This window comes from Volvox carteri, assembly GCF_000143455.1.
Source record: "Volvox carteri f. nagariensis unplaced genomic scaffold VOLCAscaffold_18, whole genome shotgun sequence".
In the NCBI taxonomy this organism is placed as follows: Eukaryota; Viridiplantae; Chlorophyta; class Chlorophyceae; order Chlamydomonadales; family Volvocaceae; genus Volvox; species Volvox carteri.
This window is the reverse complement of record NW_003307561.1, coordinates 916496-939623: the sequence shown is the minus strand read 5'-3', so window position 1 is coordinate 939623 and position 23128 is coordinate 916496. Positions and strand designations below refer to the sequence as shown.

The following is a 23128-nucleotide window of genomic DNA, read 5'->3' as shown; positions in this document are numbered from 1 at the left end:
TTCTGTGGCTGTGGCTGCGTAGGTAGTTGTGTAGCTGCTGCCGCGGCATGCGACCACTACCACCTCTGTGTGTGTGCGCCTGTGTGTGTACAAATAGGGAGATCCCAAACAACCACCACACTGGAAGGCTGCTCCTTCTTCTCGCTCCCTTAATAATCCATCCGCCCAACACGACCGCCATCGGCAACCTGGAGGCGAAAGCCGCCTTGTAGCCCTCCCGCACCACCACCATCGCCATCCCGCGAAGCATTTCATTTCGGTTTGGTCGGTGACGGTTTGACTACTTCTAGACGGTTGGTCGGTTTCCCGCCGAGGCGGGGTCTTTCCCAACAGCAGCGCCAGGGGAGGAGGTGGTCTTGCTGCCCTAGCTCCTCGATAAGGACAACTCACACACACGCAGACACACACGCAGACACACACGCACACATTGGCTTGCGGGAGCCCTACAGGATTTTAAAAAGGGCCAGGCGGATGACCTCCGAGGAAATCCGTCTGTCCGCAAGTGGTTCCATCATCCGCGGGCGGGGGCCCGCCCAGGGTGACGGTGAGGGTGAGACAACTCACACAGAAAAGGCGCAAGTATACCGCCGGCACCTCTCCTCCCTCCTTCATCACACACACACACACACACAGATGCCGTCAGGCCTTCCGTCCAACAAGAAGTGTCTACCCTGCACCTCATGAACAGCATCACCCCCACCCCCACCACCACCATCACCACTAACAAAACCGGCGCAAGGCCGCAAAATCCCTAGAGAGAATCCCCATCCATCTCCACTCCACTGAATCCAGTTCCAACCAGTCGGTTGAATTCCCAACCGTCGTGCTAACTAACTAGCCATCTGGCTGTCTAGACTCTGTACCGGGCTCCCCGCATCACCCATCGAAGTCCGAGCGCCAGTACTGCGACGTGCCGGGGTACATGATGTCTGCGTTTGGTGGAAAAAAGGGGGGAAGGGGGAGAGGTGGGAAAGAGAGAGCGAGAAGAGAGAACGGGGAGGGAAAGACGAACCACGAACGAGCAACCAGGTGATGCCAAGGATATGCAGAGACTGATACGCCAGAAGAAAGGGTATATGCGTGAAATCGAAGAGGTGCAGCTGGGTTATGGAGAGGAGAGGTGGTCCAAACCCCGGGGCTTGGCAGTTGCGTGTTGTGAGCTGGACACACGCAAATGCTGATGGTGGTAACGGTAACGGTAACAGTAGCGCTAACGGTAATAACAAAAAATACCCCTACAATCCCAAAGGCCGGCTCTACACATCACTGGCCGGCTCTGCTTCGCATCGTCGCCATGCACATGCAAAACAATGTGTTTCAGTGTAATGCAAACAACCTCTTCGGGGGATGGTGGTCTTGATAACCAAAAAGGCAACAGGCCCCCAGGCCGCCAGGGCGCCCTTCAGGTTCCAGCTGCGCCGTGCGGCAGCGTCATGTCCCTCCGAAACCACCACGAGCCCCCCCCTCCTTCCCACGCACCCGCTAGCCCAACGAAGCACCCGCGCGAGACGCTCATGTCGTGACGTTTCAGGACACAGCTGGTGTGGTGTTGGGGTTGGGGTTGCTGCCACTTCCTGCCCCCTCCTCCCTCCCCTCCTCCCCTCCTCCCTCTCCTCTCTCTCCTCCTCCCTCCCTCCCCTCCCTTTCCCCCTCCCCTCCCCTCCCCCTCACTGGTCGGCAGCGGCTGCTCCTCGTCCGCCCACAGCCCCAGCTCCGCAATCTCGGAGCCCATCTTCTCCCAATCCTTGAACACCACCCGCTCCTCCTTGGGCTCCAATACCTGAAGGGGGGCGGGGAAGAAGGGTGAAGAAAGAGATAAGAGAGGGGGGGCGAATGGTAACATCACAGGGTGCGGCCACTTCAACCACCAGTGGGGAGATCACGACCTCACGATCCTCCGCCTCCCCCAAACCAGGACGATATGCCACTAGAGGAGGCGCCCAAGAGATGGAGGCCCCCCTTCCCCTAGATTGAGGAACCCAAGCGACTAACAACCCATTTCAACTAGTCACAGGAGTCGGTGTTGTTATTGTTGTTAGTATTGATGTTGTTGTTAGTATTGATGTTGTTGGTGTTGTTCGTGTCGGTGTGGTGTTGGGGTAAGGGAACCGCGGGGGTGGGGGGGAAGGGGGGAGGACGTTGAACACATTTTACTCCCCCCCCTCCGTGAGCTCCGGACCGCCCGGGGGGGGGCCCCTCGGGACACCTCACCCCCTACCTCGCTTGTCAATAAAGAAAACCGCCCATTACAACAAAGAAGCCGTACGTACCGTGTCAATAAGGCCGTACGTCACGGCTTCGTACGGGTTGAAGTACCGCGGCCGAATGAAGTCCTCCATGATCTGCTCTTCCGTTTTCTTGGTACACACCGCCAGGTACTTGGCCTGGTTTATAGGGTGGTGGGAGAAAACATATGTATGTACATATGTATGTATGTGCCGCCGCGAGGGGAGGGGGACCCCCGAGTGCGTCGAAGATGAAAGACACGCCACCATACACACCCACGCGTACATCCCCCTTGATGCACCGGTAGCGCTGGAGATGTATCCCGGGTCCTATCCGTCAATTCTCCCTCCTAACCAAAATACCCCTCCCCCCAACTGAATCCTTTCCCCCTTCCTCGCCCTGATATCCCCGTCGCATTTTCATCTTCATTCCACCCACCCACCTACACGCCCACCTACACGCCTCGCAGCACGCATGATCCATCCTACGGGGCGCTTCCATTAACCAAACCACACCTCCCTGGACCCCCTCCCTCCCCCTCCTCCCCCCCTTAACCCTCCTCCAACATCTCCATTTCCCTCGGGTCCACACACCCCTCCCTTCCCCTACCCCTTCCCCCCATGAAAGATATACCATTTGCCGCCCCCGTTGGCGGCCCCTGACTGCTCCATCCCCCACCGCATCCCCACCAGCACCAGCACCGGCACTCCATCCCCAGTCTTCCCGGCCCCTTTGACCCCCCCCCAAACACCTCGAGATACACCCCCGGCCCCCCCACACACACCGGCAGTTCAATTCTGATTTCCTCGCATATGATTACCCCTCACATACACAATACATACATACATACCCACCATGGTCTGGGTCTTCTCCCTGGTTATTTTCCGGTATATGTCAATGTCCGAGGCCTGCATGCCGCTGAGCCGCTGCAGGGGCTGTCGGAGCATGATGGTTGAGGAGCGAAGGGCCGCGCGCTTGCCCTGGCGGGGAGGGAGGGCGGCCGGGCGGCGGGTCGGAGGAGAGGAGGACGAGGAAGCGCGGATTGGAAGCGGTGAAAGAAAAACCCATACACGACACGACACGGCACGGCACGATGGGTCAACTGCCGACGTGGTCTCCTCAGTCGTGCTGCTGGTGGTTGCGGTGGTAGTTAGGGTGGTTGACGGGGGTCGGTGGCCGTGTGCGTGTGCGGGTGACCGGGAGGGAGAATACACAGGAGGGAGCAACACCCCCAATGACCGAACGCCGAGATGAGGCACTCCCCCCAAAACCCCCTCTACACACAAACACACACACACGCGCACAGGGACCGTCCAGTAGCTCCGGGGCAGCAGGTGTGTACGGCAGCCGTACACCCTACTCATCATCCTGCACAAGAGCCCCGTGTCCCCAACCTCAAATCCACTCCCCCCCCTCTGTGCGCCCGGCCCCTACTGCCCGGCAGCCCGACCGCGCGGTAACCCACATGTCAGCAATGTCACACAACGCAACCCCCCTTCTTCAAACCCACTTTCAAACTGCACTATCTACTGATTAAATATGTAAGTATGTCTGTCTGTCTATCTGCGTGTATGTATGCATTTATGTAGCCATGTGTATCCCCCCTACGCAGGTGGTACGTCCTGTGCTGTGCACGTGACCACGTGTCGCGCACGTGCAACTTGCCCCAGGCAATCTGTCCGCCAGCTCAACAGCTTCCCACCCCCGGACAGTGAGGGACAGTGAGGGCATACTGGACCCCTGACCATCACCTCACCCCACTACACACCACACCTCGAACCCGACCCACAGCATTTCCAGCACCCCTGCGTGCATGCCTGTCCGTGCACACGCACACTACAATGATTGCGTTGGCATCTGACCGGTGTGGCTGCTCCTTAAGATTTCCCCCCTCCCGCGCGCCCCAAACTTCTAAAAGGGTGGGTCACGCAGTCACAGCCAGCGCAGCCATCACACACATAAATATACGCACAAAAATTAACACAAGCACACAAGCACATACACACATACACGTTGGCGCCGCTATGCACGTGTCAACCTCCTCCCGAGTTCTCTCCCCACGTTCCGATCAAACTGAGTCACCCTACCGGCGTCCCCGCGCTCAGCAGCAGCGCTGCTTCTCCAAATGCATTTCCAACGCACAGCGTGTAGATCGGGCAGAACTTTTGAACGCCCTTCATCATGTGGTACACCGCAACCGCCTCATGCTCGTTCCCGAACTTTGTCGTGCTTTTCTGTAAGGACAAGTTTGGCATGGAATAAATCGGCTAGTCAGCTCTGCAAGAGCGAGCTGGGCGAGAGCTATCGAGCGATGCAAAGAGAGCGAGAATGCTGCCACCGCTCACCGCGATGCCGGTGGAGTTGATGTAGAAAAAAATTGGATCGGGGGCCTCTTGTACAAGCACGAAAAGCTGCGCTGTGAGCAGCTCCGCTACCGAGGAGTCGATCGGCATGCCCTGCACCACAACCCCATAAGCTGTTGAAAGGCGCCCCATACCACTGCCAGGTGCATCGCAAGATGTCGCAGGCGCACCAGATACATAATACGCTCCGTAAATAGCCGTGTGGCGAGGTCCGGTGGCGGCCCAGCCTCCTTCCACATCTTCTTCCGGAGATGCGCTAACTTACGCTGCATACGGAGACAGCAAGGAAGATGTAGACTTAGGGGGAACTCATTATGCATTCTGCTGCTCCGGTCTTTGCTATTCACGCACCGCTTGGACAATGACGCTCCCTCGCCGTGAGCCATAGGACGGCCGACCACAGGAAATCGGATGACGAGGTGTTAGGTGTTTTCCTACGATTCCCGGGCAACGGCCCAGGCATCCCGCCGGGCTGCCGGCCAATCTCTGCATAACTTCACTATCCTGCCCTGGCCTATCGCAGCATGCGCGTTAAATTATCTTGATTTACAACGTCAAACGTCGCGTAGAATGAAGATCGAGCGCACTATGCTGCCGATGACTGAGAGACGTGCATCGAAACCAAAGCGACGACGACGGACAAAGGGCCCTGTGCCACCGTCTACTACCCTTGAACGTCTTTATCAAATGTGAAACTTCATAGACCTTTATATAGCTTCCAGCACGCAAGGCAGCAGTTGTTTCCTATAGATTTGGCACTGTAAGCGGAGCATCCCTCAGCGACCAACGGGAGAGGTCGTGCACAGTGATGAAACACGATGAACGCAATGAAACATACAAGTCAGCCAGCCAAAAGGGGTAGTGATAGACAGATTAGGGTATACCACCCCCGAGCAAGCCGGGACTCCGTCAGCCACGGACCGCGGGCCAGAAAAGCCTGACGGCGTGTTGGTGCTACTGCTGCGTAGGCATAAGGTCCATCCCCGCAAGTGCACAAGGATGAAGGATAAATATCTGCGACGGAGATCATCCAAACGCAAATGCGGAAGGGCGACGCCTGCCGGCTGTACGGCAATCAGCTTCCGTCCCTTTGCGTCCTCTCATGTATATGAGTGTGTATGTTTGTGTGTGTGTCTCTTGGTTCAACTTAACTTTCCCAATCACACCGTGCACGAAGCTCCGCCCTGTTGGCCGGGGACTGTTTCAGCAGGCGAATTCACATAACAGCAATAACAGTAACAGCGGTGGGTCTGTAATGGTATGGGTATTTCTGAGGCACCCGGCAGCCGTGCCGTATGGGCCCTGGTGCATTTGAAGGGTAAGTGGCCAGCTTGGAAAGTTAGGGCGGCTTGCCAAGCCTGCTACCTAGCCATCGCTACCCTTAAAAAGAAGAACGGATGCGGCTTAGGGTTACGAGGACTCGTCCGGAATCATGCAGCAGGTGACGAGCAGTGTGTTCCTCCTTCCTTGGATGGGGCTACAAGGGGCGAATCCCCGTCGTGGGGACTTGCATGCGAAAGGGAAGAGAACCTTCAAGTCATGAACTCGAGGTGGATAAAACTGCTGGATGAGATGCTGCTGCTATGCTTAATTAGTTAAAGAGTGCTTGTGAAGGGAGGGAGGTTGAAGTTGTGCGCGGCCAATTGTGCTCCGCAGCCGGGGCAGCTAGGGCCGGCTTCTGCGTGCGATTGCGAACTATTGCCGCGCCTGCCGCTGCTGCTGCTCCTGCAGTGCAATTCATCCTGTGCGGCGTCCCGCTGCGGTTTGCCGACTGCGGCAGATCATCGTCTGCTAGAGTCCGGGAAATGGGTGAACATCGCCCAGCCGTACAAGGCTGTACACGGGGTACAGGCACGGCGGAGAACCTGCCCATGGCTACCCCAAGACGGATCTATCAGACGCGCGTCGTGAGAGAGCACTGATTTGACTCTCAAGGAAATGTTCCGGGAAGTAATCCGAGGGCGTAGGCGTCGCATAGAGCCATGGGTAGCTGTGCTCCTCTTCCAGCTTCTCGAAAGAATGGTGGAGCAAAATCACATACTTTATGTAACAGTTGCGTTATTCGCAGGCAAGTGCCGCGATGTTGCCAAGCCTCGCATAGCTATTCAGATCTGCCTGAATTACTGAATTTATGCTTCCTTCTTCCCATTCCGGACGGTAACCCAATAGTAAATGTTCTTGTTTACTGTGGAGGAGTTGCAAGTTCAAACTTCAGCCTGCAGCCTCGGCTCATCCTCGAGGTGCGAATGGCTAGGCTATCCTAATAACTTTCTGATATCAAGTAAGATTTTTATGCGCAAGTGCTGTTCCTGAAAATTAGTAAGAAAGTTTCAATTTTTTCAGACTATGGCGATGCTATGTTGCTACCCGCAGGAGGGTCAGTGGTGGCGGCTCATAACTTCCGGATTTCTCCATATGGATGAGGTGCGACTGGAACGGGAAACCACAAGTGCCTTTTGACTTGCTGCTATCGGTGCTTTCCTTGTTTCGCTGCCAGCTCGCGTTTTGAGGTACTGCCGTACCGCAACACAAGGCTTGCCGTTCCGGCCCGTCCACTGCCTCCCGGCTCACCCGTTCCCTTGCATGGTGTAGTACCGCATCTGGCCCCATAATATGTCACTATCGCATGACACCTCCATGGGTGTCCTGGCGTGGAATTCTTCGTACCACGTCGTATAATAGGGCTTATAGGCATCCATTCAAACCCATGTAACCATATACTAACCAAGTCCGATTCGGGTGAAACAAGAATTTACGTGTCCAGATTATAAAGATCTACATGTTTATATAAGGCTCGTTTAGGACGCATACGTGTATTAAAATGATTGCGTCGTACATGGAGTTGATGATGGTGTCAGTTTTTCCGTTATATGTCTCACCAACAAACTCCCCAAACCCCTCTGCCACTTAACAACGCCTCTCTTCAGTGGCACTTGTACTTCAACATGTCCAGCCTCGTCTGGAAGGTACGGCAGGTGTACGGCAGGAAATCTGTCCGGTCGTATACAGATTTTGGTCCACGTATTCTTTTCAAATGGAAAACACGCACACGAGCACATGTACTTACTCCCCCGTTGCAGTATATGATATATGATATATATGATATATATGATATATATCATATATGGTTCTTTTTCTTTTTGTGGTGGTTTGCATGTGTGTGTATATATACATATAATATACATACATACATGTTTACATACATACATACATACATACATACATACATACATACATACATACATACATACATACATACATAGCTCATATGCATCTTGCTAGGGAAGCCGCTAAAACATCAGGAAAGTTATTGGATGAAATAAAACCTATGTATGTATGTATGCATGTATGTATGTATGTATGTCTACATATGTATGTACATTTACGCGCGCAAACCGAACTGGCTTTCTGGGCTGGGCGGAAGCCGAGCTGAGAGCGGGTGATTGCGGCTGCCACAATGCCTGCTGCTGCCACCGTGGCGCCACGTTGGCGCGCAGGGTATTCATTTGGAGCGCCGCTACGGCCACAAATTGTTCGCACTGTTGGTCGCGGAGATGCTGCTGCTGTCTCACGGACTGTACGTGCTCGTCACGCTGCTGCTGTGCAGCGTGTCCGAACACAGGTAGGTGGGTGACACGTCTCGTCCCGGCGGGTGTTGAGGGAAATGTCAGAGGAGCTGCTTGGGGCCGTGGTGGTTGGTGGTTGGTAGTTGGTGGTTGTGATATTCGCGGCGCGAGTGGGGAGATGGAATACGAGGGGGGCTTGCGTTGTGACCCGACCTAGGGAGCCCAATAGGGGTTGTGCGGCGACTATTGGGGGGTAGAAGAGGGGTAGAAACACATGTTATCGTCACCTACGGCCACCACAACCACCACACAACCACCACACAACCACCACACAACCACCAAGGGAAACATGCACACCTTAAACCTGCATAAGTTTGCCGTACCGTACGGAAGTGCCGCTGGTGGAGCATTGTATGATCAATCTGTGACCTTTCAATCTAGCAGACCTCCTGGCTGGGGCGGACGTGTATGCCCGTGGCCCTCAGTCACCCCGCTCCGCCCACCTCCTCCCGTCTCACCTCCCGCCGCGGCGACTCCTGCTACTGCTACTGCTATTGCTGCGGCCCCTGTCCATAATGGAATTGATTTGTACGGCGGCGACGTGTACGGCACCCAGGCACATTTATTATCATCAGCACGCGGTGGGCTTCTCGGCGGTGCTTTTTGGACTCAAGGTAAGGAGGCAAGTCAGTCTGTATGTCTGTATATCTGTATTGGGTCTGTCTGTCCATCTGTCTGCACGCATCCTGTGTTGTGTTGTGTTGTGGGGTGGGTGGGGTGTTATTATTGTTTGCTGTTGTGGTTGTTGTTGTTGGCGCGCACCTCACTCACTCACGCCAGCCGGGGGGCTCTCCGAGCCCCTGGCTAAGCAACACAGCGGCGCAGAAGACTGCAAGGCGGTTATTGGCAATTGTTGATGAGGGGCTTATGCGCCATGGCGTGGTGGCTGCCTGTCGTATCAGCCACGCATGATGCAGATCGCATCCGGGAAATTAAAATAATTCCATACAACCCCCGTGTCCACCCCTCCCCGCCCACTCCCCGCCCCACGGGAGAACTTACCGGGGGGCGCGTTCCGCACAGTCCGGTGTAAGATAAGCTCACATGTCAACATACATGACTACGGCCTTCGAAACCATTTCTCCGAAACCATTCCTCCTGCAGTTTACCTTCGAAAGCAGCTCCATTCCATTCCTCCCTTCACCCCTTCCTTCAGCGGCAGGGGGTGGTTATATTTTCTAAACGCCTCACACACCCCGTGTGCCCCCCGGCGTGTATTTCCTCCACCCTCTCTGACGCCACCACTCATAATGATCGTATCAGACAATCTTAATGTACAACACGCCCGGGTACGACGAGATCTTTGGTGTACGGGTCCCCACCAAGGTGCGCACTAGGGTTTTTTTGTGTGTCCACGTGTGGAATGAAATGTAAGAAAGCGATCCAAGCTACTTAGGCACGGATGGTTGTACGGCACAGTGTACGGCAGCAAGGGGAAGTAGGAGACGGCAGTGGGTAAAAAGGACAGTGTTTGTTGTGAGAAAAAATGCAATGGAAATCGCCTCTCCCACTGGTCTTATTTTAACATTGCGGCTGCTTAACAGATTTTTCCATTTCTCGGAATGTAAAAGTTTTTAGAGTCCTAGGATGATGGATCGTACTACGCGGGTAGGCAACGACTGCCGTACAACTGTATCGTACATGATTTGTATTCGGTTACGGAGCTATTTCCGCTCTCGGACTCCCCTCCAACTTGACTGCCGCTTTTCTCCTCTTCCCCGCCCCGCCCTCCCCCTCCTCACCTCCCTGACTCCGACCCCTTCCAGCTAACTCGCTCACCCCTCCCTGCTTGGTGCCCCCACGTATCCACATCACGTACGACTCCGTCCACGTACCTGTGTACGACCTGCAGTACGCTTGCTGGGCCGAGCTTGTATTGATATGGGTTCTGGTGCCCAAATCCTCTTTCATCGGCCACCTGTGTGGCATCCTGGCGGGCGGCCTACACGCTCAGTATCTGGAGCCAAGCCTTAGGCGGTGGTGGCCGCGTGTCAGGGTTTTGCAGGCCCGGGTGAGTGGTAGTTCGTCACCCCCGGGGGGCCCTCGGGGCTTGCCAGGGTGCCCACTGCGTGTCGTTAGAGCCCTGTTTATGTATTTTGGGGTTTTAGCTCGCATCTGATTTGGGCATTTAAAGATGTTCGATTTGAAGTTTGGTCGGAAGTTGCGTGGTGGGTCTGCTTGATCGTGTGCATGTCCGTACGTGTACGAACCTGCTCGTACAGCCGTACAGGCTTATGAAAGTCGTGTCCGGAACCATCGATGTCATGATCTCACGACATGGGTCTGTCGTTGCAGGGATGCCGTTCTCCACCCCTAAACCCGTACAGTATTCATTTGTACGACGTGCAACACCTGTACGGCACTGTTACTGCATTTTCGCTTTGCACATCGCGCCTAGCCGGCCTTACCACACACGCACACACCCTTTCTTAGTTTCGCTTTGCCAATCGCCAACATGTGTTCGTAAGTGTTGGCACTAACAATTATATTCTAAACCCTAAGTTACCCCCCTTTACGCTGCGTAACGGCGCCGTACAAATCCATAGAGGCCAGCAGGCATGCGTGGCCCCTCCCCCTCCCCCTGCCCTTCCCTCCCCTTCCCAGCGTTGGCGACCGCATTACGCTCATGCACCTCTCCTCTCATAGTCCTGTCGTACGCGTGTGTATTTCTAGTCCCCCATCCGACTCCTTCTCCTCCACTCCCCTCTCCCTCACCCAGATTCCTTTCTTCCACCCCGAAAACCCGCCGTACAGATCCAAAACTGGTGGCGGCTACGGCGAACTGCTCGTGCCGTACTTCACCGGCCACGACAGTTCCCACGCAGCACGGAAGGGGGTCACTGGCAAGAGGGGGGGGGAGGGGGGGGGCTCCCCGACCCCCAGGGGAGAGGTTCGCTCAGACAAACCAGTACTCGGTACGGCGCCACAAGCGATAGCAGCGACAGCGACAGTGACTCCGAGCCGCCGAGTGTACGACAGGCGGCGGTTAATGATGAAGTACGGCGGAGATGGATTGGCCGCTACGGTAATACCCCGGCAGCGACACAGGTAATGTGGGAGGACGAAACGGGGGGACTGGGGCCCCCTTGGGGGGGGGGGGGCACCAGCTCAGAGGGGGTGTGTGAGGGAGGTTGGTTCGCTTTTACCGCCAAAATCGCACCGCACTGCACCGCACTGCGGCCATCATCATCTTAGATTATTCCTTCCCTTTCCTACCTCTAACGTCATGCCCTCCCATTCTGTACGACATTCCGTACCAATGCATGCCGTACTATCCAACAGCGACGTGGCGGCGGCACCTCCTTGCTTCAGGCTCAGAGCCGGCAGTTTTTTAATGGAATAGGTCATACAACCGGCTCCTCCGGGAACCCTGTACGACAATCCCCTATGTCCATGGATCCCAACGGCCGGGGTCACCCACCACGTGGCGGCGGCGGCGGTGGCGGCGGCGGCGCAGCTGATGGTGGCGAACATGTCCGGAAGGTTCCTTCCGTAGAGGAGTTGCGGCAGTTACGGTTGGAGCGGTTAGGACGGTTAGAGAAGTCAAGAAAGGGTTCACGTCGGTAACTTGATATGGCTGAAGCTGTAGCAGTAGCGCTGGCAGTGGCAGCGGTATTGGTAATAATAGGTAGAGGAGCAGTAGCAACAGTAGTGAGTGGCAGCGGAAAGCGTGATGTCTCCAAGTTGTACGGCGGCCAGGCGCCATCAGTGGCGGCACCGGCGGTCGCAATCATGTATCAGTGTACGACGAACCTAAAAGATTCCGCGTGCATTCCTTGCTGATCCATATCTTTGCAAATTACTGTTTAAACGTGATATTGGAGTTTTGTCGTACGGAGGCACATTCGGAGGACTATCTGCAGGCCTGTCGTACCACTACCTCGTCATTCTAAGTATTAGTAGCTTCAACATCAGCAACGTCATTTTCCTATAAGGGTATACAGACAGACAGACGGACAGACAGACAGACAATTGGACAGACAGATGGATAGACAGACAGACAGACAGATGGACACGCACGCATGGCGGCTCAGGTTGAAGGACGTGGACTACCCATTTAGGTTGGATGACGTCACATCATACCGTACAGGTCCGGATCGTGAATTGGATCCGGACCTGGTGCAGTGGATTCAGCAGTGGATTCAGATCCTCACCGTTTTACAGCTACCGGCAACCCCCCGGTCTGTCGTACTGTCCATCACTGGCCATGAAAGGCCTACCAGGCGAAACCCGTGTACCGCACCCGATGCCGCGCCGAAACAATACACACATAGACAAAGCCCCACGCCCATCCCTGGAGCATTTCTGAGCGGTGCGGCCGCGCAGACACAGCCTGCATGGCCCTGGGAGGCCGTTCCTCCCCTCGATCCGTCCCTACACCCCCTCCTCCGCCCTGCTCGAGCCCTGCGCTAGCTCAACCGCTCAAAATGCGCTCAAGCTGCGAGTTCCACTGTCTCCGTGCATTGTAACGCTTCTCCTGAAATCGATAGGATTGGGTGGTCCGGTCCCACCTTATACCAGCCCCTCCGCGGGATGCCCAGCGCCGTGAAAGAGTGTAAGTGTGCCCGTGACATCGTCCAGCACTCGCGGGCCGGACCTCTCTACCGCTGCGGCTACAAGCCCTGTCGCCGGGTTTCGGCCCTGCGTTTGCTTTACTCCTCATTCCCCGGCGCGTTCAGCGCAGCAGGCCCCGCTTGGGGCCCCCCTCCCCCCATCAATCTGGCGGGAAGAAGTCCGTCATCCGCCTCTGCCTGGGGCCCTGCACCTGGCTCTGTTGCGCTGGCTGCTGCTGCGGGGGCGGCGACGGCTCTTGGTTCGCCGCTAATCCCTCACTCCTACCGGCTGCCCTAAGGCAGCAGCATCTAAACACTTCCATGGCAGATGGGGCCGCTAAGGCAAAGTCGCTTCCCCAGGGACCTGCTCACAGCCGGCTGGAGGCTGTACCAGCCAGAGCTGCTTCCGGGTGATGCCTCTTGTTGAAGAGACGGTGTCTCTCTGGAACCTAGCAGACACGGCTTAGAGTCATTGGCCGTTACATGTAGTTGGGAGGTCCGCGACCTGCCACCGACAGCCCCTTGCTTGGGTGCAAACTTAAAGTCTGAGGTGCCGTTACGGGCACACAGCAGGGGCTTAAGGCTTGGGTAGCCTGTCCTGACGGGCGGCCTGTCAGTATTCTGGCACCTGACAGCTGCCACTCGCGACAGCCTTACGTGCGGCCTTTCACAAGCCACGGGGCGACACGGCACACCCCCTTCGCACCAACATGCCCCCTCGAGTCGCACCAGGGGCCTGACTGCAAACTGCATGAGGCACTGAAGAGCTCCCTCGGCCGCCAAGTCCGCGGACCAGGCCGGCTGCGCAACACTCAGCAGACACAATCGCAGCTTGCCAGCCTTCAGCCTGTTGGCTTTGCGGTCTGGTGCCGCAGTCCAAACACACACGGAAAACAGCACCGTACACACTGCCTACTGTGCCCCTTCAGGCATTGACCTGCCCATTCGGGCGCCTGCCCACACACCCTTGGCAGCCCCCCTCAAAGCCTAGCTCGACACACTTCCCCAAAGCCCTCAGCGCTTTTCCACTCCTTCTTCGCACGGTGCTCTGGCGATACAAGTGACGCCCAGTGCTGTGCGGCAGCGCAGGAACTTGATCTCGCCCAGTGCCTTGGTGAGCATGTCTGCTACCATGTTGTCGGAGGTGCAATAGCTGAGCTTCACCTCACCACACGCGGCCCTTTCGCGCAAGATATGGAGGTGCACGTCGATGTGCTTGGAGCGCACCGACGTGATGGGGTTGTTGCCGAGGCTGAGCGCGCCTTGTGAATCCAGCTGGATGTTGACGGCGCCAGGGGACAGATCCAGGTCGCTCGCCAGCTTGCGCAGCCACAGTGCTTCGCGCACGGCTGCCACGGCGGCCTGGTGCTTGTCCTCCACGGACGAGGCAGCCACGGTGCGCTGCAACTGGCTGCTCCAGCTGATCGCCGTGCTGCCGAGCAAGAACGCATAGCCCGTGGTGGACCGGCGGGTGGCTGGGTCGCCGGCCCAGTCCGTGTCGCTGTACCCGCCGAAGTTGGTTGTTGCCCCACTCGATCTGCCGTGGCGCGCCGGCGGGGACATGGTTGTGCAGCAGGGAGCGGTCACCCGTGAGGTGGTGCGGTGAGCCAGAGTCGAGGATGAGCTGCTGCCACTGCCGTCGATGGCCAGCACTGTGGCACGGCTCTGGCGTGAGCTGCTTCCGCTGCTGCCCCAGCCGCTGCCACTGCTGCCGCCTGCTGTGTCGCCGCCACCATTGCACCAGCCGTTGCCGCGTCGTGCATGGCCACGTCCGCGTGCTCCGTCACCCCCGCTGCTACCGCCATTGCCGCTGCCATTGCCCCCGACGCTGCCGTCACGGTGGCGGTTGTGGCTGCCATCGCTGCCGTTGCCGGTGTCGCGCGGATGCTCGAATGCGTTGCTGCGGTGGAGGCCGACGGACTGACAGCCGCCACTCGCGACAGCCTTACGTGCGGCCTTTCACAGGCCACGGGGCGACACAGCACACCCCCTTCGCACCAACACCTCTTACCGCCGCTACCTCAGAATGCTCGACCGGCTGCTTCATCGGATCCGCGGCAGCTACAGCAGTCTGGGACCGTGCGTGGATAGTGCGTGTTGCAAGGCAGGGGGGCGCCATCCACCGTGAGCCGCCGCAAAGTCTCCTTATTCTCATTCTCCCATCGTATCTCCGTGTATGTATGTAGATATGCATATGTATGTATGCATGTATGATGTGTGAAACAGGGGGGTATATCTTCACCTACCCGGCGAAACCCTGCCTTCCCCGGTATTTCGGAGCACCCTCATCCAGTCACCCTACTCGACTTCTCAATGTATCGCTCAGGTTCCGCACCCACCACCAGCATACAACGGAATCTGCCGGGTCGACAGCGGCCCAACTCCATTCCTAGACGGCTCACAGGTTACCTTTATCACAGGTCACCACCGTCCATCAAGTAGGGGTGCAATACCTTACACCATTTGAAGGATTTTCAACCCGGACAGGCCTCGATCCCGGGATCTCCCGGGGGCAATGGTCGTGCGTTACCAGTAGTGTGTTACCTTGTATGTTGTTACAGGTGGTTAACTTCGCCAGCGGCCCCCTTTCCCGGGGCAGTCCCTGCTCTCCCCTGCTAGAGGGGCACCCTAATCCGTCACCCCATCCGACCTCAGAATGTACTCGTTGGGTTCGGCAACTCACCACCAACATCCAACCAAATCTAGCGGATCAACAGCTCATCAACTTAGTTCCTGGTTAGCTCGCAAGTTGATTTTATCACGTCCTACATCGTCCATATGATGGGGGGCCACCTCCCATTTCAACACTCCTCAAACACCCGAGGAGCCGGCAGGCGGATTTGAACCCGGGTCGGCCGGGAGCAGAAGTCAGGCCTTAACCTCTGCCAGCCGCCTGCCTAGTATGTATGCATACATGTACGTACACCTAAGCCCGTACGAGCAACTTCAATAGGCCAATCACTCCAACAAGTGGATAACCGAGTTCCTCGATGGGCCACGGCGACAGAACTGAAGTAAGCAGTGGGATGAGGTGAAGGAGCAGGAACGTGACGGGCCAGGGCGATGGTCTCGTGGGAGCTTGTTGCACATTGTGGGTGCAAGTATGTGCGAATGCCCAAGACGTGGTTGGGAAGGCGAGGGCATTGATATAAGAGATCGTTACATTTAAAAAACAAGTATCACTCCAGCTGGGTCGCCAAGCAGGCCGTCTTCCATGAGGTCCGGGTCATGGCCCAACAACAGTCAACCGACAATGCGCAACTCTGCGTCACAAACATATTGAGCAATACTGCACACCCACATAGAACGACAAAAGTCGTGAAGTAAAGATATATAACTTCCTATCCATGACGCAGGACAGCCGGAAGGAGTTAGCCAACCGTCGCGAGGATACGCGCGCTATACTTCGGCAAAAGCCAGTTTTGCCTGTCCCCGAAGTCGGAAGTAAATCGATACATGATCACCGTAAGCGTAAATCAACAAATATAAATTATCTGTTGTCTCCTGTCTTGCATCAGTTAGCTAGCTGGCTACTGAATGCAAGCGGTCCAGGTTAGACTCATCGACGCACGTAGGACACAGTCAGAAAGTCATACAAACGAAAAAGGGCGCGCGGAATCCCGCCTAGCAGTGGCTTTAGTCCCATACTGCATGCAAAACGAAAGTCGAGATGAGTCATGGTCATGAAGAAACCGCGATGTGCACAAAATTGATGTGCGCGAATTGGCGGCAAATGCTAACTAGGTCCATTTGTTGCTATGTGTCTGCGGTTGAACAATTCAGTTGTCTATAAAATTTTAGTCTAGTTCTAGTTCTAATCTTAATCTAGACGACGACACCGTCGGTTCCCAGCAGGCTGCCACCAAGCAGAACGCCAACAATCAATCGCGCACGCTCAGTCTATCCTCCTCGTATGCTGCATCGCTCGCCCACCCGCACTCTGTCAAAAGTCACATGTCCCCCCATCTTTAGGTCGACTAAAGATGTAATCATCATCCGGCTAAGAATAATCACATCTAAATACAGGATTTGGTCTTTGTACACAGCCGAACGAATATTTACCACCAGGCGAACGGTCGCAGTGCAGCACGCATATACGAGTGCGGTCGTTTTCGTGTCATGACCCAACCCCCAAATAATTCACCACACGCAAATTCACCATCCCTCATCCCTCCCACGATGACACATTCGCAACGCACCGTTGACAAAACGCTCATCCCAGCCACGGCCACGCGCGCCCATCAAGGGCTTCAGCTGAGCAGGGCCTGTCCCTGCCTGCTGGCTCAGATATTAGACGAGACCGTCCGACGAGGCTTAGGGAACGGCTCGTACTCATCCGTGTTCTGAGGGTACAAAACGCGACCAGTGAAACGCACCTCGCCAATTTGGTACCGCACCTTACCGTGGGGCACCGTCGCCAGCCGAATCCCGACACCGCCGACTGCACGATCGCGGAAGGCGGGTGGCAGGTACGACTGGTTGTACACGCGAGGTAATGGCACCCGATCCGGAACATCCTCGCGGGGGCCTCGGACGATCGCCTCGACTTGCGTGGCACAGACGCTGAGCCGGCGACGAGTGAAGCGTGTAAAGACGTCGTCGTACGTCACGTTGTCATACAGTCGCGTTACGTTGAGACCCAGTTTCTGGATAGGTACGGCAGGCCAGCCGAGCAGGAAAATCTGCGGAAGCGAAAAGCGAGTTGCGGGCGGCATTGATTTCGTGTTAGTTCAGGGGCCGAAGGCCAGGCCGAGACCAGAAGCACCGAAACAGCACCACAAGCTGGTCCCAATTACGTACCCCACCACTCCCTTTTACTATCACCATCATCTTGCGTTTAATTTCCCTCTTGCGTTCCTTTCTCATGCTTGCACAACCGCACAACCTTCCCTTCCTCACCTCCTCCACAGCCTTGCCCGCTAGCTCCAGAACGGCAATCCGCTTGAGGACAACGGGCTCGCGGAAGTACAAGACCACAGTGCGGCTGGGGAAGCCAGCAACGTTGCTGCAGTCATAAATGTGCAGTATTTACAAGATTAGACGAAAAAGATTAGAAAAGGACTAGATGTTCAGTGGAACGTGAAAGAGTTCTAGAGACAAGAATGTTTTTGTGCAAAGTGGTTTCTGAGGAACAAGCAACGCGGCGTCCAACCAGGTAATCTCGCATGTGTGTTATTTACGAGAAGTAGCGTAAGGAGATCTAGTGTATTGTGGACAGGAACCTCACCTGCCGTTGTAGGGGTACCAAGCTCGCTGGCACACACGGCACGGCGGCTGCTTATCGCATTGCTTCTGCGACTGCTGCAGGTCACGATTAATCTGCGAAACAGATACGTATCGGAATTTACATTACGGTGAAGGAAAGGACAAACTAGTTGACAGAACGACAAGCTACGACAGTCGGAAGACAAGTGCCCCGACAGCAACCCAGAATTAAATCTATGTTCCATTAGGTCCAGTAGTATCATTCACGGTAGACAGTAGCATAGACAGTAAGACAACATGATTGACTTACCAGCCACAGCTTGCTGTTGTTGTAGTGCAAGTTGAGCTGGGCATTGAAATCTTTGTCGTCGTACCAAACAACAGGCCTACAGATGCAAATGAAATTGGTAAGGGCCGGGAGTGTAATAAGCAACTCCTTTCAATCAAAGGCATGGCAAAAGAACATGTTCGGTAAGAGTCAGGACAGCAAATACAGATCGATGAGTTGCGGGCAAGATCTTCACAGACGATCACGCACACGCATTTGAAATGATGAAGCACGCTTGTACATACCTGCTTGCACCCTGAACGCCATGTGCAGTCAAGTTTCGGAACCACAGGAAGCGCCGCGCGGTCTCCTGCCGTGACAGTCATGCACAGTTCGCGCGTCGGTTAGTTTCATGGTAAAAAAAGACACTCAGGTTGTCGCAGCATAAAACTCCAAAGACAAGAGGCTGGTTGGAGTCCTTTGCATTTCGCGTCTTGAACCTTAGATAATTAAGCTGATTGGATAAGTGATTGCTCGTTGGCCTTGCTCAAAATAGAACTCACATTAGCAGGAGGCGAGGGCAACGGGGTGGATGGCGTCGAAGGCGAGGGTGACGGGGCGGATGGCGTCGAAGGCGAGGGCGACGGGGCGGATGGCGTCGAAGGCGAGGGTGATGGGGCGGATGGCGTCGAAGGCGAGGGCGACGGGGCGGATGGCGTCGAAGGCGAGGGCGACGGGGCGGATGGCGTCGAAGGCGAGGGCTGCGGGGCCGGCTTGGCGAGAAGGCGGAGCCGGGCAGATGGGCGCTGGGGGATAGCTGCGGGGCCGTAGTGGCCGTAATAACCGTAACCATAACTGTAACGGTAACTGTAACCGTAACCATAGCCGCCTGTGCTTCCGAAAGTGTATGCCAGGTACCGCCGTACAATGTCCACGGTATCAATTGCAAGGGCGCTCGCGGCCTCCACAACAGAGTCCAGGTTGAGGGGGTACTCGTTCATGAAAGAAGAATCAGCATGCGCGTGAGACAAGCCTGCAGGAAATTCGAACAGACCGTTATGACATTTCGACAACCCTTTCCTCACCAGACAGGATGACGCTGATGGTGTGACGATGAACAAAGCCCTATCACTGTACTACACTGCACTACAGCTGCATACATATGGTGTCCAGGTGCCGTACGGGCGTACCTTGGTGGAAGCCGTCAATGACTCGGCCCAGCATCTCGCCCCAGCCCTGCTGCGGCCCGTCCTGCCAGCTGTAACCCAGCCACACCACAGCACCGGAGGAGCCCACCCGGGTGAAGGCCTGAGGGCAGGGAGGGATCAAACCGGGGGAGGGGAAAGGGGGGAGGTTGGGGGACGGGAAGGGCAGCGGTGGCAGGAGATCCATTGCGGGGGGAGTGAGGGGATATGGCATGGCAAACCCGCAACTGGCACGTGACACGGTGCACTCTGCGCTCTCTCCCCCGCAGCCACCCACCTGCGCCACCACCTTCATGGAGTCCCCACCCAGGGTGTACAGCGGGTACGACAACGCGTCCGGATCCTCGTGCTTGCACCAGCTGTGAACCTGTGCATGTTTGGAAAGGGAAATACCAGGGGGGGAATACAAGAGCAAGAATGTGTTTAGATCGAGAGGCTAGCACTATGGCAACAGCTGGCGGCCCGCATCCGGGTAAGACGGTTATCCTTATGAAAGAGGCGCAGAATAACGCTTGCCAGTGTGTGCGGCTACAGCTGTGGGTGCTAATGAACTGCTAAAGCAACGTAGCTTGCAAAATGTTGGCTACTTGCAGCTTTAGAATGCAGGCTCGCAGTGCGGTTCTTAGCCACAAAGTTAATGGCGCACCTGAATGGTACGAACGTCCTCCAGCTGAGTTGGCCACTGCACGTCCAAAAAGTCGCGGGCGTAGGTGGTTGAAGAGATTGCGGTGTCCAGAGCATGACGGGTGTTGTCTGTAACAGATTCGCAGTACTGCCAGATGCCGTTGTAGCCGAGGATGTCGGCGACAAGGTCTTGCGTCGCGCGAGGGAGCCGCAGCGAGTCATGAACGATTACGAGACCACCAGATTTGACAAATGACCTGAGTTCCTCCACATCCTCAATTTCCGAGTACAGGTCGTCTCCGGAGAGCGGGGGAAGGACGAAGGCCGTCGCGGATTTCTCAATCGGAACGCCGACAGGCTTGCCAGCGAAGTGCGTCACTTCAAGCCTTAGCAAAGCTAATTGGTTCTCCAAATTGATAGGACCTTCAGGATCCCAAAAGGTGTCGATGAGCCCAGAGCTGGGCGAAGAGTAGATGGACACAATTGGCCTCTCTGGCAAGCGCCGTTGACTTCGAGCTCCCAAAGGTGCCGTGGCTCCTATACAGTAGACGACGAGCAAGGCCGTTTGGAACAACCGCTGATAGGTGGGCTGATGCATCTTGAATCCCTCAGCTGTTTCTCTGTGACAAGCGATTTGGCGGCAGTACAGTTACCTAGCTAGCCACGCAACCTAAGGGTTCAAGGCCACCCGGTACTAAAATCCAGAGATGAAAATGGACCGAAATGTGTAAGCTAAACGCGCTAAGTGCTTGACTTCCTGGCTCTGGCAAGCTTGAATATAACCAACTCAACCACTACGCTAGCGCACTCTGCACGGTCTGTGAATCAAGACCAGAGGCTAAGGCTAAAATCAATGGTGTGATGCGTGTCTAATTAATAGCTATGAGACTAACTCTGAATGTACTCTTGTAATAATCAATATACAAGCGTTGGGAGTGAGCCACCTTTGGCTGAGGTCGGCATCATCTGATTAGAAAGAGAAGAGATCAGAGTACTTATACCAATCAGGCTGTCAACACACCCCCCGTCTCACCATCTGTCTTCACGGAGATCGAGGGGGGTTTACGGACGGGCGTCATAACGGTCAATTGAAGTTTGAATTGTCACTCTTTTCCATAAAAGCCAGTGAATTGCGTTCAATTTCCTTAAATTAATATTGACATGACCATTACATTGTATAGTTACCTGGCGCTGACTGAACATGAGATGCTTCGTCGGTAGAAAGGCAGTCCTGTCCTACACGTACATTCGCAAATCGTTAATAGAAGGTACCTATATTTTCAGCTGAAGCCAGGTTCCATTTACCACTGCAAAATTGCAGAACTTACTTCACAGTTTATTAGCTAGCGATAACCAACCATGGCTCATTGATTGACAATTGAGCCTACAATGCATGGTATTCAGCATGACAACCTTAGGAATTTTAACGCTGCGCGCGAGTGCTGGAAGTCCATCATCACAAAACCGAAGACGCCTCGTTTGACCTGAGTCGCGCAGTGTCAGGCCGTGCGGGGTCAGGCTTTCGAACAAAATTAAAAAAAAGCGTCTCCAGCAGCAGAACTTGTTTAAACTGGACAGAAGGACGGAGTTTTCCTCATACCGATTCGTTATCATCACACGCTGTCGCGTGAGCATCGTTAAGAGCTAGCTGCAAGATGCGTTGACAGGAAAACAGTATTTGTCCCATTCCTTCTTACATTACTGCTTTGGCATCCGATCAAAACAGCTCTTAAAGCCAGTTCGGACGACCGTTGCGGCATGCCGCAGCGGTATGCTTGGGCGAGCAGCGAAACGGCAACTACTGTTGCAAAAGCAATAAGCACATCTAACCGGCAAATGGTCAGTTCCGGAATGCAGCAAAGGAAAGCCTATGTCAAGGCAGGGCGAGCTCAACATGCCATACGGCCACCCAATTTGCTAGCCACCCAATCCTGCAGGTCGCTGCACCGCGCGCCTCAAGCACTGCGCTATCGCATGCTCCCCAACCCGCCTAACCGCCTAACCGCCACCGTCACGGCGCGATATTAAGGGAACACACGATCTTTTCATACACCAAGCATACAACCCGCCTGGCATGCCTGGACTATGCACACCTCCTGACTGCACGCACCATAGTGCAGCTCCAGTGCGGGTGATACCACAAAACGCACGCTAGTCACAAATGTGCTTGATAAGCGCAGAAGTGGGAGGGCAAAAAGCGGAGCAAAGGACCATCTCTTAGGACACGGAGAACCGATCCACCCCACCTTGATGCACCATGATTGGCTGTGGTGACTCCGACAGGTGAATATGTGTGTGTGTTACATGGTCGTGGGGTGCGTTCCCCGTACCTGCAAACCGCCGCAGGGCTGCCAGATCGCCTGTATGCACCATCCTAGTTCGCACTTCAGACAAACCAAGTGATAAAGGATACTAACGACCAAAGGGAACAATTAGAGTTGCGGTGAGATCCAGCATCCTTGCCAGACGTTCAGGTTCCCACATCATAGCGCCCTTCATATGCTCGAAGCGCGGAAAATCCATATCAGATCTGATTTTGTCGTACACCGGACAGTCCAGCAAAATGTGTTTCTCATCCTCGATGTGGCTATCAGTGCCGCAGCAAGGGCATACTCGCTCCTCCCTAGGTATATGTGTGTGTGTGTGTTACATGGTTGGGGGTGCGTGACCCCATACCTGTAAGACTACCCATACGAGCCGAGGGCCCAAGGGCAATACTACAACGCCTAAAAGCCACGGAGAAAAAGGAAAAAACACCGCACATCAGCCCAGACTAACGTCCAAAGGGGGTAATTGAGTTTCGGTGAGCCCACATACGTTCCAACATCCTCGCCAGACGTGCGGGTTCCCATTGCATGGCCTCCAACATACTCTGTTGATGATCGAATCCCTCTTCAGCACGAATATCATTATAGGCTGGGCATTCCAATAACACGTGTTTTTCATCCTCAATTCGGCTATTAGGACCACAACAGTGGCAAAACCGCTGCCCCCTGGGGACATGGTACTTGCCCCTTCGTGCTCTGTTCGCCTCCAAAGCCCAGCAACATAAACGAAA

At 55.3% G+C, this 23128-nt stretch overlaps 3 protein-coding genes across 3 annotated transcripts; 1 reads left to right on the top strand and 2 right to left on the bottom strand.

Moving 5' to 3' along the window:
• Positions 1 to 876: 876 nt before the first annotated feature.
• Positions 877 to 5138, bottom strand: VOLCADRAFT_120863 (uncharacterized protein; the record flags this gene model as incomplete). The annotated part of the gene is made up of 8 exons (XM_002950255.1): positions 4941 to 5138; positions 4760 to 4855; positions 4572 to 4682; positions 4314 to 4460; positions 3081 to 3206; positions 2271 to 2384; positions 1672 to 1780; positions 877 to 929 (listed from the first exon to the last, which is right to left on the bottom strand). The coding sequence occupies exons 1-8, from the start codon at positions 5079 to 5081 to the stop codon at positions 877 to 879; spliced, it is 897 nt and encodes a 298-aa protein (XP_002950301.1). The 5' UTR covers positions 5082 to 5138.
• Positions 5139 to 5849: 711 nt separating this feature from the next.
• On the top strand, positions 5850 to 11267 carry VOLCADRAFT_117545 (uncharacterized protein; the record flags this gene model as incomplete). The annotated part of the gene is made up of 9 exons (XM_002950378.1): positions 5850 to 5907; positions 6321 to 6496; positions 6963 to 7013; positions 7517 to 7555; positions 8087 to 8211; positions 8772 to 8829; positions 9479 to 9541; positions 10068 to 10226; positions 10935 to 11267. The coding sequence occupies 9 exons, from the start codon at positions 5850 to 5852 to the stop codon at positions 11265 to 11267; spliced, it is 1062 nt and encodes a 353-aa protein (XP_002950424.1).
• A 1980-nt stretch (positions 11268 to 13247) lies between these two features.
• VOLCADRAFT_90786 (uncharacterized protein) lies at positions 13248 to 21149 on the bottom strand (the record flags this gene model as incomplete). Its single annotated transcript, XM_002950254.1, has 13 exons — positions 13248 to 13313; positions 13498 to 13569; positions 14780 to 14839; positions 17145 to 17450; positions 17668 to 17752; positions 17996 to 18087; positions 18284 to 18359; positions 18547 to 18611; positions 18827 to 19002; positions 19432 to 19549; positions 19724 to 19813; positions 20093 to 20688; positions 21104 to 21149. 13 exons carry the CDS (start codon positions 21147 to 21149, stop codon positions 13248 to 13250), a joined length of 1848 nt encoding a protein of 615 aa, XP_002950300.1.
• Between the last annotated feature and the right edge of the window lie 1979 nt (positions 21150 to 23128).